Raw genomic sequence first — 16,659 nt, forward strand, 5'->3', positions numbered from 1 at the left:
AATGATATATAGAACGGGGAAGCAACAAGAACTTACAATACTGAGTAATTTATTGCCTTCAAAATTGCTAAAAATTTAATTTTGTTATGCAGCTTTGGAAAATTGAAATTGCACAAGTAAAACATGCATTGAACCAACCATTCAGATCCTAGGTAATAGAAAAGTAGGTATAATATCCATATATCTTGCCGTAGAAATATGTCACTTTTGTAAGTTGCTTCTAACTTTGGCCATGAAGTAGACGGAATTAGCAGCAGAGTCCAGTTTCAAATATTCTATTTCCGAAAATATAAGTGTAAATCAGAGTAGATAAAATAGATTAAATTCTACTTAAAAAAGACCTTGACTTTCCTACATGAGAGGGTCATTCACACAAGGAGAATGACTAGTGATGATACAGAAAATAACTTAACATTTAATTCTACAAAATTCAATGTCTTGGCTCTTTAGGGTTTGTTGAACAACTTTGTCAATGTAAGAGAAACTAGTATTTAATTCTCTTGTAGTGTTTTTGCTAAATTGATGAATATATGTTGATGGTTGATTTTTATGTTAAGAACGAACTTTGTTTACTTTTGATGAATTTGATTTGTGGTGATTATCACCCTTTTGGCTTGCATGGTTGAATGATTAGTTCATGACTTTTGTTTATTTGTGCTTTGATTTGTGTGATTGAGAGAACTTTGAATCTAAGCATCTGAGCAAATTGATATGAGTTTTAATGTGTAAAAATTGTTTTGAATCAACTAATTGAAAAAGGAATACCAATATGAGCAATTGATCAAGTCCAAGTTCACTTAAAATCACAAAATATATTTACTGTCAACTGATATGACATTGAGCGGTATTAGAGTGGCGTTGACCGATATCAAAGTGGTGCTGAGCGCCGCTTTGTGTTGTAGGCCTGGGACATCTAGGACATTAAGTGTCAGAATGTACTACTCAACATCACTTTTTGCGAATGGTTTGATGTTGAGTGGCGTTAGGTGTCGCTGAGCACCATCTTTGCACTGCAGGATTTGGAGCAATTTAGTTCCAGGACGTTGAGCATAACGTTAAGAATGACACTGAGCATTAGAATTGTCATTAAACAACACTTTTTGTGAAAGGTTTGACATTGCGCCAGTTTGTATGTTGGATCTATTTTATTTTATGATTGTTTGAGATAGATTTATAATAGACTTTATATATGTTTATGGTTATTATTGCGTTTGATTAAAGTGATAATATGATATTAAACACGTATGGTGATGGTATTGAAGGAATTTCAAGGAGAAATTCCTTGTGGTGATAGCTGTAGTGTATGCCTTGACATGTGGGATTTCATGATAGGGTATCCTAATGCTCTAATAACAATTCATACTCAAATATAGTAGAATGTGTTATATCGCGAAGAGTAGCGAAAGGTTATAGTCTATGGACAATGTTTGATCATAATACTTCTCGTGAGTTTCGATATCAAGGGTATTTGGATAATCAAGTCTAGTTTCAACTATTTATGTGTATGTATATGATTTATTGTATTTAATCCATGTTTAGCTTATAGTTTATATGGTTTAATTGTCTTAGGATAACTTTTTTGCATATTAGTTTATATGTTTAACTTTTGTGCTTTCTTGTGTTTGTTTATCTCTTTTGTGATGAGTGATAGGTATTGATGAATCTATAGTGGAAGGTGATGATGTCACGAAGTAATTTTTCTTTAGTTTGTAGTAGTTATTATGTATAAAAATTTTCTAAAGTTTTAAGTCAGTTGTTTTATATACATTTTTATTTTTTAAAATTATTTACTTTTGAAGATAATTGTATTGATTTTATATATATTTTAAGAAAATTTGTTTTGTTTTACCTATTTTATAATGTGTTACTATGGGATGCTGCATTGTGCAATTAAAAAATTATATAAATTAAAAGATATATATATATATATATATATATATATATATATATATATAAATTAGTTGATAAAAATTAAAAATACTATAATAAAAATATAAAATAGATATCAAATTTATTTAAAATTAGTTGATTCTTTTATTAAACTTTTATATATATTATTTAACCATATGTCTTATTCATATATATATAATTTCATTGAAGACTAATAATTTTAATTACATAATAAATTTAAATAATAAGATATTATATTTTTGAATTAAATTAGATATATTTTTAAAGATATATAGAGATACAAAGGAAGAGATCACATTTATACATTATATTACAAAACAATGATAAACAAATTAATTAAAATTATTGTAACATGGTATTTTAAATACAATAATTAAGTTAGATACAAATTTTCATCAATTAAACGACAATTTTATACATTATTAAAATAAAAGAAATAATTGAAATAAAATAAAATTGGATAATATATAATAATGATTACTAAAATTTGGTACACAATATTAAGATTCAAATATTAAGTAAAAACAATCCATTAAAAATAAAATCACCATACATAATTATTAAGAAGAAGAATAAAATAATCTATATTTAAACATTTAAGTCACCTGATATAATATAAAAAGTAAACATGCACATATTAAAACATTACATTTGTAAGTGATGATATATGTTATATTCACATATTACACAATACATAAATATAGTGCTGCAAAAATGTGCTTTAACTTGCGAGCCAACTTAGTTTACTATAAGTTTAAGGTGAGTTGAGTTTAAAAAAAATATAATTTTTTTATGCGAGTTAGTTTTTAACCTAGTTCACTTAGAACTCGGCTCATCTGGGTTGAACCCGTGATGAGCTGCTCACCAATCCACCTAATTTAATTTAATTATTTATTATTTTGTGTTTCAATATTATTAGTTAGTATTTTTTTTATTATGTTGTAGATGAGGATTAAAAAAAAAGATATTTCATGAAAGAAAAATATTATAGATTTATCTATTCAAGTCTCTAATATTATAAATAGACAAGTGATAGAAAAATTATAAATATTAAAAACTTACCTTTAGTGCTTATTTTTGCATTATGAATTGTCTTTGGAGTCTAAGATTATTTTAGAGTGAAATTTATTTAATTTGAATTAAAAAAAATTATAATTTTTTTATTTAAAAAAAACTTATAATTAAATGAGGTAGTGAGCTAACCCGTTTAACCCACCAACCTGTGGTATATCGGATCGGATTTGAACTTTTTCAGCTCGCTAATAAGTGAGTCAGGTTAGGTTAACTCACTAAGTGACCAACCCGTGGTGGGCTGAGCTGGGTCAAGCCAGTTTACCCGTTTTGACAAATCATTGTCCTTGCATAGTAGAAAATATAAATATTCCTTCACAAAATACAAATAATATAATTTCAGTGCTCAGATTGATGCATGCTAATCTGTTGTGGACAAATTTCTATTGGAGTGGGACCAATATTCAGCTACCAGCTTAGAGAAGGAAGAGTTAGTATCCATAAGCTTTGAAGGTTTGTCATACTCCACCAGTTTCCCTGTAGTGACAAGAACGAAAATGAGGAAAAAGTGATAAAGAAAGAAGCAACATTACAAAATTTGTAACATTACATACCATAAGATAGGACCATGATCATGTCACTGTCTATCACAGAGGGAACTCTGTGAGCCACAGTTATAACTGTGCATTCTGAAAATTCTTGTCTGATGATTCGTTGTAGAATACCATCTGTGGCAGAATCAATGGAGGCAGTAGCTTCATCCAGAACAAGAATTCTGTTCTTCCTGAGAAGTACCCTTCCAAGACACATGAGTTGGCGCTGCCCCACACTCCAGTTTTCCCCTTCATCACTCACTTTGAAATTAGTCAGAATTAGACTGTTTCAGGTATGCTAACGATGGATTCAATCAACATCACAGTTTGTGCCAAAAATTTAGTAGAACCAACTATTTATTGCTTGGTTCATGCAGTTGGCCATAAGAACTGATATAAGTTTTTCTGCTGTCAATTTCACTTCATTTGTATACATCAAGTTCACATGTTTTTTTAAGACGAATTTTAAATTTAATTCAATCTCACAAAATTGTTAAATTTATATAACTTACCAGAAGTGTATAAGAGATTTGGTAGACTACTAATTGTTGCCTTCAACTGACATTTCTCTAAAGCCTGGATAAATCATAGCTCACATAACATTTTCTTAGTGAATAAAAGTTGAGAAAAACAATGTAACTCAGTGCATGCTTTTTTCAATTGTAGAGCCAGTTTATTTACCTTCCATATTTCATCATCTGAGTACAGGCCTAGAGGGTCCAAGTTTTTTCGAATGCTACCCTTGAAAAGAGTTGGTTCTTGAGGAATGATGCTTAGCTTTATTCTTAAATCCTTTAACCCAATTGAGCATATATTAATCCCATCTATAAGAATGTCTCCTCCAGTAGGCTCAACTATGCGAAACAAAGCACTTATAAGTGTGGTTTTTCCACTTCCTGTTCTTCCCACAACTCCAACTCTACTCCCTTCTTGAAACGTGCAAGAGATGCCCTTCAGAACTAATGGAGAATTTGGACGATATCTGATCTGAAATAATTTTATATACTTGAATTCATTTGTCAAAAATGTGGATAAATTGAGATGGAAAAAAGGGCAATCATGATTCATGGAAGTGCACATTTGGTTAGTCTGTTACCTCTAGAGATTGAAGATCTATTCGACCTTTAGAAGGCCAACAAGGTGGTGGTCTATTGTCCTCTACAATTGCACTAGCTTCTGCTGGTATGCGAATGAATTGCTTGATTCTTTCAACAGAGATCACATAGTTCGATAAGTTGCAAAACATTCTAGTCAGATAAACTACGGTTCCTGTCAGTGAAAAACCGTAAGACAGGGAAAGTCCCACAAGGCCTGAAACCAGATAAACACACACACACACACACAAAGATTATCAGCATGAAAACACTCACATATGTAAACAAAACATGCATATGTAATATTTGCTAATTTTGAGTAACAATAACAGTACCAGGGGCCACATATCCCTTTGGAAGTAGAACAAGCAGCAAAGCTGCAGTGAAGACTGTCAAATTCTGAAGTGCTTGAATCCTTAGAATTAACCATTCGATGGCAGCATTGGAATGAAAGAACATCGTGGCATCTGTGTCAACAAGGTTAAGGTAGTTCTTGAAAAATCTGTCAGCCATGTTGAAAGCTCTTATAGTAACCACACCAAGATATGACTCAGACGTAAAATTCATAAGAGGGGCTTTTGTAGTTCCATTGATTCGTATAATTTCTCTTGCAGTAGCTTGATAATAGCCCTTGATTCCAAAAAAAAGGTAAAGTTACAAAACAATCATTATTTTGTTCCCCCCATAGGCAGGAAAAAAAAATACCTGGATATATTTTGTAGCCACCATGGCAAGAATTGCAACAATGAACACTTGCCATGTGACCGAAACCATTATCACAATCATTGTAAGAAGCTCTGTTACTTCGGCTATCACAAAGATGGTGGAAAAAGGTATATCGAAATCTAAAATACTCAAATCTGATGAAGCCTGCAAGTGAGACACATGTTTGGTCAAAGAATACTCACAACAGAGATCAGTCCATGCAGTAAGAAATAAAGGAACCTTACTCGGGTAAAAATCCTCCCTACTGGGGTTGAATCAAAGAACAACATAGGAGCATTAAAGATAGAATCAGTGAAGGCAGAGAAGAATGCTTTAGAAGCTTTTAGACCAAGATGTGCAGCAAAGTAAGATCTCAGATATACAAAAACAATGCTTAAAATGGTAATCACACTATAAACTCCAACTAAGATGCTGCTAGTTACTTTTGACATCTCATCGGCAATAGCAAGCCAAGAAGTTGATGCAGCCTGCAAACCTACAAAAGTCAACTGTGCTAGTATGCTCAAACATAGAAGCAAAGATCCCTTAGGGAACAAAATGTAGTCACAGAATGGCTGCCACCCAACATCACCACTCTCCTTTTCTTCCTCTTGTGTAAGTTGAATCTCGGTAGAAATTTCTCCATCACTTCCACATTTAGTGAGATTAGAAATATGAGAATCCTCAGGCTGAACTGTAACCACATTTTGAACTTCTCTTTTGCTTGCACTGTTTGTTTCTATTCCTGTAATTACCTCTCTATGAGCACTCAGAAGCTGTTCAAAGGCTGTTCCAGCAGTCAACAGATCTTCATAGCTACCCGTTTGACTAATTTTTCCTCCTTCCATTACCTAAAATTGCACTAACAGACCTCTTACCCTACAAATAAGTTAAGATCAAATGGAAATACAGAATTTTGAATCAGTCGTAATACCAGGATTTTATCAACTTCTGAGAGAAATTCAACTTGATGAGTCACAAGAATAACTGTTTTCCTTCTTAAAGCAGTCCTGACACAATCCTGTAATTACGTAAGTCAGAATAGTTTCCAGAATATATGGCCAATAAGTTAATTTTCTTAAAGAATGAAAAAGTGGATCAAGTTACATGAAACAGAATAGAGGCAGTATGAACATCTACAGCACTAAAAGGGTCATCTAGGAGATAGATATCAGCATCATTATAGACTGCACGAGCTAGTTGAATCCTTTGCTTTTGTCCACCACTCAAGTTAATCCCTCTCTGACCTATTTCTGTAAGATCAGCGTGGCTAAATCCATCAATATCCTTATCCAAGGCACAGACCTTAATGGTATATTCATACCTGGTTGGGTCCATTGCTTTTCCATATAGAATATTATCACGAATTGTACCACTTTGGATCCAAGGAATTTGGGAAACGTAGGCAAGTGTTCCCTCTACTCTAACCTGTTTTCCATTTTCATAAGAGCAAAAACAGAGTTTAAAAATCATTGAACTTACAAAGTTGCTTCATTTTCTACGTGATGGATGATAAACTAAATTTACTTAGTCAATAATAACTCACAATTCCTGAAATTTTGGGTATCTCTCCGAGTATTGCATACAGGAGAGATGTTTTTCCAGCTCCAACTGGACCACAAACTGCTACTGTCTGCTCCCACTCGATCTCAAAATTCACTTCTCTCAAAGTTAGAGGCAATGATTGCAGATCCCAACTGAAGCTGCCTGCTAGAATTTCAACTCCCTTGCTGCAAGAATCTTTTGATGTTCTTCCAATGTCATCATCTTTTATCTCGTCATCAAGCAAAAAGGTGTTGAGACGATCAAAGGAGACCTTAACTTGGATCATAACAGAAAGTGCTTCTGGAATCAATATGACAGGTTCTCCCATGCTTCTCAATGTTGCAAGAACTGTGAAGATAGTTCCAGCATCCAAAGGGGCACTCTGAAAAAGCGCACATCCCATTAAGATAACTGAAGAAACGATGGTCGGAGAGAGCCAATATATAAATGTTCCACAAGCTCTCATGAAGTGTACTTCAGCCAAACATTTTAACTCTTTAGCACGAAGGGATTCAACTAACTTCTTGAAGTTATACTCCCAGGACTGTAGCTTTATGATTTTCATACTACTAAGAATCTCTGAAGTTGACCTCAGACGCTCATCTTGTGCAATCATAAACTCCGACCTATATTTTTGAAGGATCTTTGCAAACGGTACGTTGAGAAATCCACAAATGAGAAGTGGCACTAAACCAGGAAGTGCACCTATACCCACAACACCAAAAAGGACACCAAGAGCCAGAAAAACTTGCAGTGCAGAAAACAACAAAGTATGAAACCACCATGGAAATTCACCCATTCGATATGCATCAACTGCAATGTAATTAACAATCTCACCAGTTGAATGTCTTCTCCTACCCAAAACTGAGAGTTTTAATTGCTTTTGATACACTGCAGCCATTAAAGAAGATCTCATTTTCATTCCTAACCTCCTTGAGTTAAAAGACCAATGTCTTTGAGACACAGACTCAACCACCTTGGCAAATATAAGACACCCCATTATGGCCATTCCTTGTTTTAAGTCTTCCTCAGTGGAACTGGAATAGTTTACAAAAACATAAACAAGTAAAGGAGAAACAACAGCACAAATTGTCCTCAGAAATGCGCAAATGGCTATGGAGATGTTTTCTTTCATGTAAACTCGGGCTACGGACCACATGACCAAGTTTTTGGAATTGTTACTGCTTCTCAAAAGGGAAAGCCATGCATGTGCAAACTTTTGGTATGCAAAATCAGCTTTATCTTCAGAATTAAGAGAAGGGATGTCATCACGTGCTAGTGGCTTTGAGTAACCCAAACTGAGCAAAGCATTCATCCAAGAAAAAGTGAATCTGCTGAGAAACGAGGCATGGCCAAGTGCTGTTTGTTTATGCATTTCCTTATGAACTAACAGAGGCTCACATAAACTGGCATCAGGGATTTCTTGTGGGACAAAGTAGCCATGATTTTGGAAGACACAGAGAACAGTTAAGATGTGCACTGCCCATATTGCCATATCAAACATTTGAAAGCTACGCCCTTTCAGCAGAATTTCAGCATTGAGTAATGAAACCAATGTGCATGAAAACACACACCAAATAGAGCATAGTTTTTTCATCCATTGAAATCTTTGAACAAACAGTAAAGCTGCTATAGATATCCAAACCAGTCCTCTCACAATACAAACCAACAAGTTCAGCTGATTGAAGCCTGTGGTTTTGGTTATGAGATTCCACAAACCATCAACAAAATATGCAACGCTTAAAAGAGTACAACAGAATGAAGTAACTACAGGAACCAATCTCTTTCTGAAACCACCACTTGCATTTGCAGGTCTTTTCTTGATCAGATTGGAGAGCAATGATACACAAAAGACACACAGGAAAAACATGTTGACAATGTCTATTATGCACCTTTGGCTTGAAAAGGAAGCCAAACTGAAATCTCCATGGCAATTGCAGAAGTTATCTGCAAATCAGGTACAAGAGAAACAATGAGAGTTCAGAATCTTTACGTAAAAGTTTGAAAACTTAAAGACATGATCTGCATATTAGGCACTATCTCTTATTTTCCAAAGTTGCATCTGAAGACTAGGCTGTCCTGAAAAATATCAAAAGTAAAACACCATGCAAACATCTAGAACGAAAACTACAATTACAAGAGGAACAAAAACAAAACATGAAAACATAGGTGTACTATGTTATACTATAGACCTATTGTGCTTCTGAAAGCCATTGATCTGGTTCAGAGAGAAGCTTGTTACAGTGCAATCTGTAGTTCAAAGAAAGTGTTATATGTTCCTGAGTTATTATAGTTCTCACCAATCTTTCCATCCGAATTTATGTCACACTTTCATTTGTTGTACTACTTGTTCTTAGTATAACTACAAAACCCACGTTGTAGGGGTGTACCTAATTTTTTATGGAAAATTCATATTCTAAAATATTTTGCTAAGGTTAATCATATAAATAATTACATAATTATAAACAGGCGGATGATTTAGTATATATTCTGTAATAAAAAAGAGTAAAATATTATTTAACAAACTTTATGAAATATTCTGTCGAAAAAAAGAGGCTCTACTATGTACAATTCGAAATGTGCACTATATACAAATATGGTATTTGGAAGGACTCCTTAATTAATTTGTTTTTTATTACTAGAAATATAATTTTATCCCTTAAAATTATATCTAATTTTTTTTAAAATGACATATCTTATAATTATAATTAGTTAATTTGTCTCGACGCAGCCTTTTATATAACTCAGAATTTATGTAAAAAAATACTCAGACAAATTATTAATTAATAAAAAAAATAAGCATGCCAAAAACTAAAGAAAATATGTAATTCTATTAACATGAACTGTTCATTTTTTTATGGTGTTACACAGAAAACAGTATCACTAAAATTAATTTAAAAATAAAAATAGGTGTGATATGGAAAAAGCATTTATTGAGGAGAGAAAAATATTTATTGTGTTGTCGTTCATTAATGTAACCTTTTTTAAATGAGAGATCCAAATTTTGTGGGTTCTATTCTATACACGAATCCATAAGCCAATCCATATATATTAAGAAAACTTCATCATGCATGTACATGCATACAAGCCTGATTTAAAATTCTAAATAAGTAAAGTAGTATGTTTATATATTCTATACATAGATCTATTAAAAGAGTAAGACAAATGCTACCATCACACAACATTCATTTGATACACACGAAAATAAAATAGTTATAAAAATGTAAAATTTTATATTTTTTTAAAGAAAATAAAAGAAAAAAGTAAGTAAAATTAACATTAAATGAAAGTAAAAAATTTAAGTGTGTCATATAATATTTTAAAAAAAAAGTAATGACCAAAGAGTTTGAGTATACAAGATTACGAAGAAAAGAAAAAAAAATTAAGATAGTTAATAATAAAATTATGAATACTCTCGTGTGTGTATATATATATATATATATATATATACCTCATATCATAATGTATCATTCTTTACAAAGTTGAAAAAAATAAACAAGGAAATTATATAATCCATATATCTTAATAATTCTCAACCAAAATTTTCATAATAACCAAACGAAGGATTCACACAGGTGTAATCAACCTGCATGCACGACATATAATCGCGTTGTTTCTGTAACTTCTAAAACATAACAACCTTCATTTTCTCAAACAACTAAAGACAGAAAGAGAAAAACTCGGACAGCAGCTCCTGAGTTTAAGATTGAGAAGAAAAGAGTTACACAGAAAACTAAATACGGATGGGTTCACAAAGTTTTTAAGATTTCGTTGGATTATTGAGTTCCTTGATGACAAGGATGGCGATGTTGCAGAGCTTGCGGAAGACGGCGCTCTCAACGGAGAGAACGTCGTCGTCTCCGGGGATAGAGGCATCACAGGTGTCGATAGCAGCCAAGGCAGCCTTGAGCCAGCGCTGAGCGTCATTTTCAGAATTGATCATCAAGGCAGCAATGGTGTCCTCCAGCTGGCTTTCTGCGTCCAGGATGTTCTCCTTGCAATCAGCCAAACCTTGTTGGATATCAGGGTCAAGTTCGTCGTCGTCGATGAGAATTTTGGTGTCGGTGAGGATGCCCGAAGCGTTTGTGGCGGCAACCCTAAGGGAAATGAGTGCCAAGTCTTTGAGGTCTACGTCGGGGCTTCTGAGTGTGTCAGAAGAGAGGACCTGAACGCAGAGGTTTTTGGTTGGGGAATCTGAGCATACCTTGTTGATCAGAGTCTTTCCAGTTGGTGTTTCCTTCCCGCCGATAAGGTTTCCTTTCGGCGCGTCGTGTGCAGCTGCTTGGTGTGCCATTACAGCTAGAGCCAACACCAGCAAGAGTTTTGCAGACTGATCCATTTTTTATTCAGAAAACACAGTCAGAGGTTTTATTTTTCTTCTTGGCTTGGTGTTTTATGCTTTTACACCAAGACGAGGTATCGCTGTGCCCTAGGAGAGATGTTTATAGTGGAAGAGTAGCACTTCTGTCCATTTAATTTTTCATCTAATTAGGGTTTTTCATTTTCAATGCTAATTTTACCACAACATCATTGGTCTACCATGTTTTTGTGTTTCTGATTTATTCTGTTGTTCCTGCTTTTTCTCTCTCTCTATAATTGGTTAGGTCAACGGAGGAAAAAAATTCATCCCTTCCAAGTTTCTAATTCAAGGAAAATAGGGTAATATATACTTATCCTACAATTGATTACCATTTCTCCTTCTTGTAAATCTCTTGTTTGAACATTAATACTAAGTGGTGTTTTTCATTTGAAAACCTAAATATTATTAAAGTTCATTCAAATGTTATATCTATTTTTGTAACTTATTTCAATACAAAATTTAACTTTAAACCCTACATTAGAAGAAGCATTGATGTTATTCAAAGATATCTTATTTATCATTCCTTCTAAACCAAATCATCTTTCTTTTTAATTTGTTTATCTTATTACAGTGGGGTTCATCGAATCTTATATAAAAGATTGATTTTTTATTTATTTATTTATTATATCATTAACAATATGTTAAAAGTTACAGTCATTCAACAATAAATTGTCTAATAAAAATATATAAAAAATATTTGAGAAAATTTTATTTTAATATGAATAAACGGTATAGAAATTTATTAAATTTATTAACTTATTATTATGTTTAAATAATTTTTTAATGAGTATAATTATGTTGTAAGAAAATAGAAATATAAATAAATGGAGTATAAAATAACATATAGGAATGTGAATGTTATTTTAGAAAATATAAAAAGAGATCGGTGTAGTTTATATATATATATATATATATATATATATATATATATATATATATATATATATATATATATATATATATATATATATATATATATATATATATATTCATTTTAATAAAAGATTTGATGGTAATATGTCAAGTTGTGTTAGCTTCAGACACGTCATTTAACATTTAAATTTTTTTATTTCACTTAAGATAAAAAAAAATTATATCTATTTATTTTGAAGTTTATTTATTTTAAAGCTTGAAATGCCAGATGTATACAACATAAACAAATTTTATTTTCACATCAAAATTTAAAAATTAAAAACATATTTAATTATTATTTTTAATTATTATCTTACAAGATAATCTATTATTTACATTTTTTTACAACTGAGAAATTGTTTCAAATAATAATATTATGTTTGTTATTATTTTCTAAAATATATTCTATAATAAATATGTAGGATTTTTATTTATTTATTTACTATCTAATATACTTATTTCAAGAATATGCAATCTATTATTTTTAAAAGACATTATAATTTGTTAAACATGTGATACTTATAAAAATTATTTATTTTAGAAACAATTATTTATGATGTAAAGACCAAAATATTATGTAGGTAACATAATTAATTATACAGAGAAGTAAATTGAAGTAAAGTTTTGAAGTTCACATTGTGGAGAATAATTTCAGGAAGTTTTCCTACTACAAAAATCTGTCTATCATAAACTCTGGCTAAGGCTGAAACGGATGAATAATTCAGTAAATTCTCCTTTCCTTAGCCCGCTTCCGGGAATTACTACCTTTAATCTTCCACTTTTCATTCCCACCTGGTCGATTCTGTTCTTCAATTTCTCGAACCTTCCGTTTCCTAAGAAAAATGATTTAATGAAAACGAGTAAGTAATCAACAGAGCATTGCAACATGCACACAAACAACTATCTAACCAGAGATACACAAATTCAAGGCCTGTCTCACCTATAGGCTGCAAGGTTTTGATCAGAAAGAAGCTCATCTGCAAGTGTTGCTTTCCTTTCCTTCTTTGTTAATCTTCCCGAGAAGAAGTCCAGTGGAGAATCTACAACTGTACCAACCTGATCATTCAAAATCGCAAATTGTCTAAAGATTTCCTCTAGAAATTCATATTTTGATGAAAGTAACAACACTCAAAGCTTATGTTTTTGTAATCTGCCAAAAATAAAAACTTGCTTGCCTGGAAATATTTGGGAAGTGTCTTTGATTTGGAATCACCTTTCTTGTAATGACGCTTTGGATCAAGGGCACCCCTCAACTGTAACCACCAACGTACAAGTTTATTATTGAAGTGTAAGGATAAGAATGGGTTCACAAAATAAAACTAAACAGCTCAATACAAATTGAGAAATAAATAAAAATCTGTGTCTGACTGATTTTTTCCAGATGCTTTTAATTTCACTTAACATTTGCCATTCCTCGAAATTGCACACGCATAGCGTGAGAACTTGATATGATATAAAAAAATTTACATCACTGCATCATATCTCACCATATGAAGGAAGTTTCCGGAAGAGTTCTAAGTTAACACCATAACATGAAATAATTACAGATCAGAAGTCTGTTAGACTCAATAATTGAGTACACAGAATACTGGAACTTTTATGACTAATTAATCTGGTTTGAGACCAAATTTTAGTACACACTCAGACACAGGGTTTCCGCTAACAGGAGTCTCCTTTTTCAACGAAACACTCAGAGAACTACCGAGCTTTCCCTCTGATAACTTCCTAAACAACATATGCTCTGTAATGCCATACAATAACTGCCACCTATTGATAGTAACTGCTGCATGTAAAAAATAACTGACTTATAAAACATAATTTATAATTTTGTTAATGCCTATGCTGCAATACAAATAGATCAACTCTATCTCTCTTTTTTTTTCTGACATAAACCTTCAATGCCTTTCGGGCCATCTCCCTCCACAGGCCCATTTTTGACCTATAAGAGTCACAACGATTTCATGGTTTTAAATGGATAAAGGTCCAAAATTTTCATTGCACAATATCATATGAAAATATAAATAAAACAAGGATGTCCTACGTTAGTTATTCAGCTATTGTTAGTTCATAACTGTTTGGTAGTTGTCCATAAATAAGGTAGGTTGTTGTATTCTGGGCAGCTGAATCTAGATCGAATTCTAATTACAGAAGTTCAGTGCACATATTCTTTGACCTCACATGTCTCCTCTTTCTCTTAAACCTCCCCATTCTGTTTTGTCCACTCTTCCCCTCCTCTTTCTTTGTCTTTCTATTTCTTGCTACCCATCTCTGTTTCTTTAATCTATCTCACCCAAATGCCATATCACAATGGTAATAAGAAAGCTAAATCCGACTTGTACCTCTAATACCAAATCACATAAAAAAGAAGAATCATCTACTTTAACGGCTTCTGCTTTCAATTATGAAAGAAATTAGAATGATAACCACGAACATCATTATGTATAAGTAACCTCATTATTTTGAATAATATCACATAAATTACCATATATATATATATATATATATATATATATATATATATTAATTATCACTAGTGTATATCATTATTTGCTCAATCCAAGCTAATTTTACAGTGCATCACATATGACCGTATACTAAATAGCACTATAGAACGAAACGTAATAAAAAGGTTAAGATGTTAGAAGTCAATATCACCTTCAACAATTTCAAATCTTTTTGTAGCTCAGGGGTGATGGTCTGGGCCGGCATATTGAACCTGACACAGATTCAACAGCAAGATCATTCCCTTTCACACTCCAATTAAAGAAGAAACCATAAGATGACGGTATAAATGAGTATAAATCGTTTGTTATTTGTTTGACTTAAAAAAAAGGGTTACAACAACAACACTGAGCAAAGGTGTCTAAAAATAAAAAGACAAATCTCCAAAGAATAAACTTCAGCACAGTGATGCAAACTTGCTAGAGAGAATAATCTAATACTACATTACATACCAATTATTCCCAGCAGTATCTTTGGCTTGCTTTTTGAGTAACTTGTTTAAATTTTTGGGATTGTTTGGAGGGACAAAAAGGCCATCAACCAGCTCTGAACTGGATTTCCAAAGAGCGTTGTTTGATGCCTCCGTATGAGGTTTGGCATGAGACCCATGAGTGACTTTTGATGATGATGGAATAGAAAACTGTGGCTGCCATGATAAACCTACAACTGGTTTTCTCTCCGCCATTCCTAGATTAAGGCGAATTGCATAATGAGATCCCGAACATTATACCTAATTAGTTACAGAACCAAAAGTCAATCACACCCTAAAGAAAATAATATACCTTGGACGCTGTCGCGGGGCGTAGGAGGCCTTTCGTCTCGGAGGTCGTTGCGGCGCGGAGGGGCTCGTCGCGTTACAGAGGAGGCTGTGGCGGAGGGCGTGCGACGGCTCTCTCTTTCGATTGTTACGGTTTCGTCACTGAAAGTTGAAGAAGAATGAGTAGTTTAATAGTGGATGGGCTGGACTCCCTTAGGTTGGGCTCAAAAACATAAATATTTTTGAAGGTAGTTTCTTCCTACACCACCATATGTTTCTTTCTACACCTCTTTTTGAAAAACTTTCCATGTTGTCCTCTTTTGAATTGGGTAATAAGGAAGCTAAAAATTATATCTAAATTATGCAATCCGAAAAAAAAAAGCTTTCTAATTATAAAATAGAAAAAATGATTTTTTAATTATGTGATTCGAAAATTATTATTCTTTTTCTTAAAAAAAAAAACTTTAGATTCTATCATTTGAAAGTTATTTTTAGTTTTCAAACTGTATAATCTAAAAATTATTTTTCTCTTTCAAATTATACAATTTAAAAGTTACTTCTTTTACTTTGGATTCCACGATTCAAAAATGACAAAATGAACCTTTTTTAAATTAGGGCACAAGAAGAAATATATGGAGGTTCAAGAAGAAGAAAGTGTCTCCTTTTCAATTTTTAGTTAATACAAAAATTCAACCAAACCAAATTATTTAAATATTTTGTTTAGTTTTAATTTAGTAAAAAATTTCAACCAGTTTAAATAATATTTTCAGTTTATTATAAATTGATTAAATTATTAAGTTAAAATTGTCAAATAAAAATATATTCTAACTTCTTTTATATGATTATGATAAAATTTATAATTTTAATTTTTTTTATAATCTACACAATCTTCATTGCTAAAAATCACAACACAAATTTTTTTATTATTATATCTCAGTGGTTATAAACATGCTGTAAATACAATATAATCAAATCTTGAAAAAAATTTCACCATAGTCACATTTAATAAACTTTAAACATATAATTTATATTTCAATATAAATTATTTGAATGTTAGTTTTATAGCTTTAACATAGATGGATCTCCTATCCATATTATTTGAACCTCTCTTTTTTATCATACCTTCTAAATTAAACTATATTTTTATCTAATTTATCTGTCTGGTTATATTCGAACTTCATTTTTTAATGTCTTGAAATTACTTTCCTAATTCTTGAAATATTGTAAATATTGGAACGAGATCAACTTTGGCAAAGAATGGATTTGGAA

The 16,659-nt window shown here is 32.1% G+C and overlaps 3 protein-coding genes across 3 annotated transcripts; all 3 read right to left on the reverse strand.

The window, feature by feature from the left end:
* Nucleotides 1-3,114: 3,114 nt before the first annotated feature.
* On the reverse strand, nucleotides 3,115-9,194 carry LOC108320457 (ABC transporter C family member 8-like). The gene is made up of 12 exons (XM_017551875.2): nucleotides 9,052-9,194; nucleotides 6,861-8,806; nucleotides 6,422-6,742; nucleotides 6,249-6,335; nucleotides 5,560-6,165; nucleotides 5,315-5,479; nucleotides 4,945-5,239; nucleotides 4,612-4,826; nucleotides 4,197-4,502; nucleotides 4,028-4,091; nucleotides 3,537-3,776; nucleotides 3,115-3,459 (listed from the first exon to the last, which is right to left on the reverse strand). Exons 1-12 carry the CDS (start codon nucleotides 9,071-9,073, stop codon nucleotides 3,344-3,346), a joined length of 4,383 nt encoding a protein of 1,460 aa, XP_017407364.1. The 5' UTR covers nucleotides 9,074-9,194; the 3' UTR covers nucleotides 3,115-3,343.
* Nucleotides 9,195-10,379: 1,185 nt separating this feature from the next.
* LOC108320458 (pectinesterase inhibitor) lies at nucleotides 10,380-11,333 on the reverse strand. Its single transcript, XM_017551876.2, has one exon. The coding sequence runs from the start codon at nucleotides 11,196-11,198 to the stop codon at nucleotides 10,620-10,622; it is 579 nt and encodes a 192-aa protein (XP_017407365.1). The 5' UTR covers nucleotides 11,199-11,333; the 3' UTR covers nucleotides 10,380-10,619.
* A 1,409-nt stretch (nucleotides 11,334-12,742) lies between these two features.
* On the reverse strand, nucleotides 12,743-15,553 carry LOC108320576 (rRNA-processing protein fcf2). The gene is made up of 6 exons (XM_017552024.2): nucleotides 15,416-15,553; nucleotides 15,086-15,320; nucleotides 14,787-14,847; nucleotides 13,307-13,384; nucleotides 13,072-13,187; nucleotides 12,743-12,964 (listed from the first exon to the last, which is right to left on the reverse strand). Exons 2-6 carry the CDS (start codon nucleotides 15,316-15,318, stop codon nucleotides 12,853-12,855), a joined length of 600 nt encoding a protein of 199 aa, XP_017407513.1. The 5' UTR covers nucleotides 15,319-15,320; nucleotides 15,416-15,553; the 3' UTR covers nucleotides 12,743-12,852.
* Between the last annotated feature and the right edge of the window lie 1,106 nt (nucleotides 15,554-16,659).

Source organism: Vigna angularis, chromosome 9 (genome assembly GCF_016808095.1).
Source record: "Vigna angularis cultivar LongXiaoDou No.4 chromosome 9, ASM1680809v1, whole genome shotgun sequence".
Lineage (NCBI taxonomy): Eukaryota > Viridiplantae > Streptophyta > Magnoliopsida > Fabales > Fabaceae > Vigna > Vigna angularis.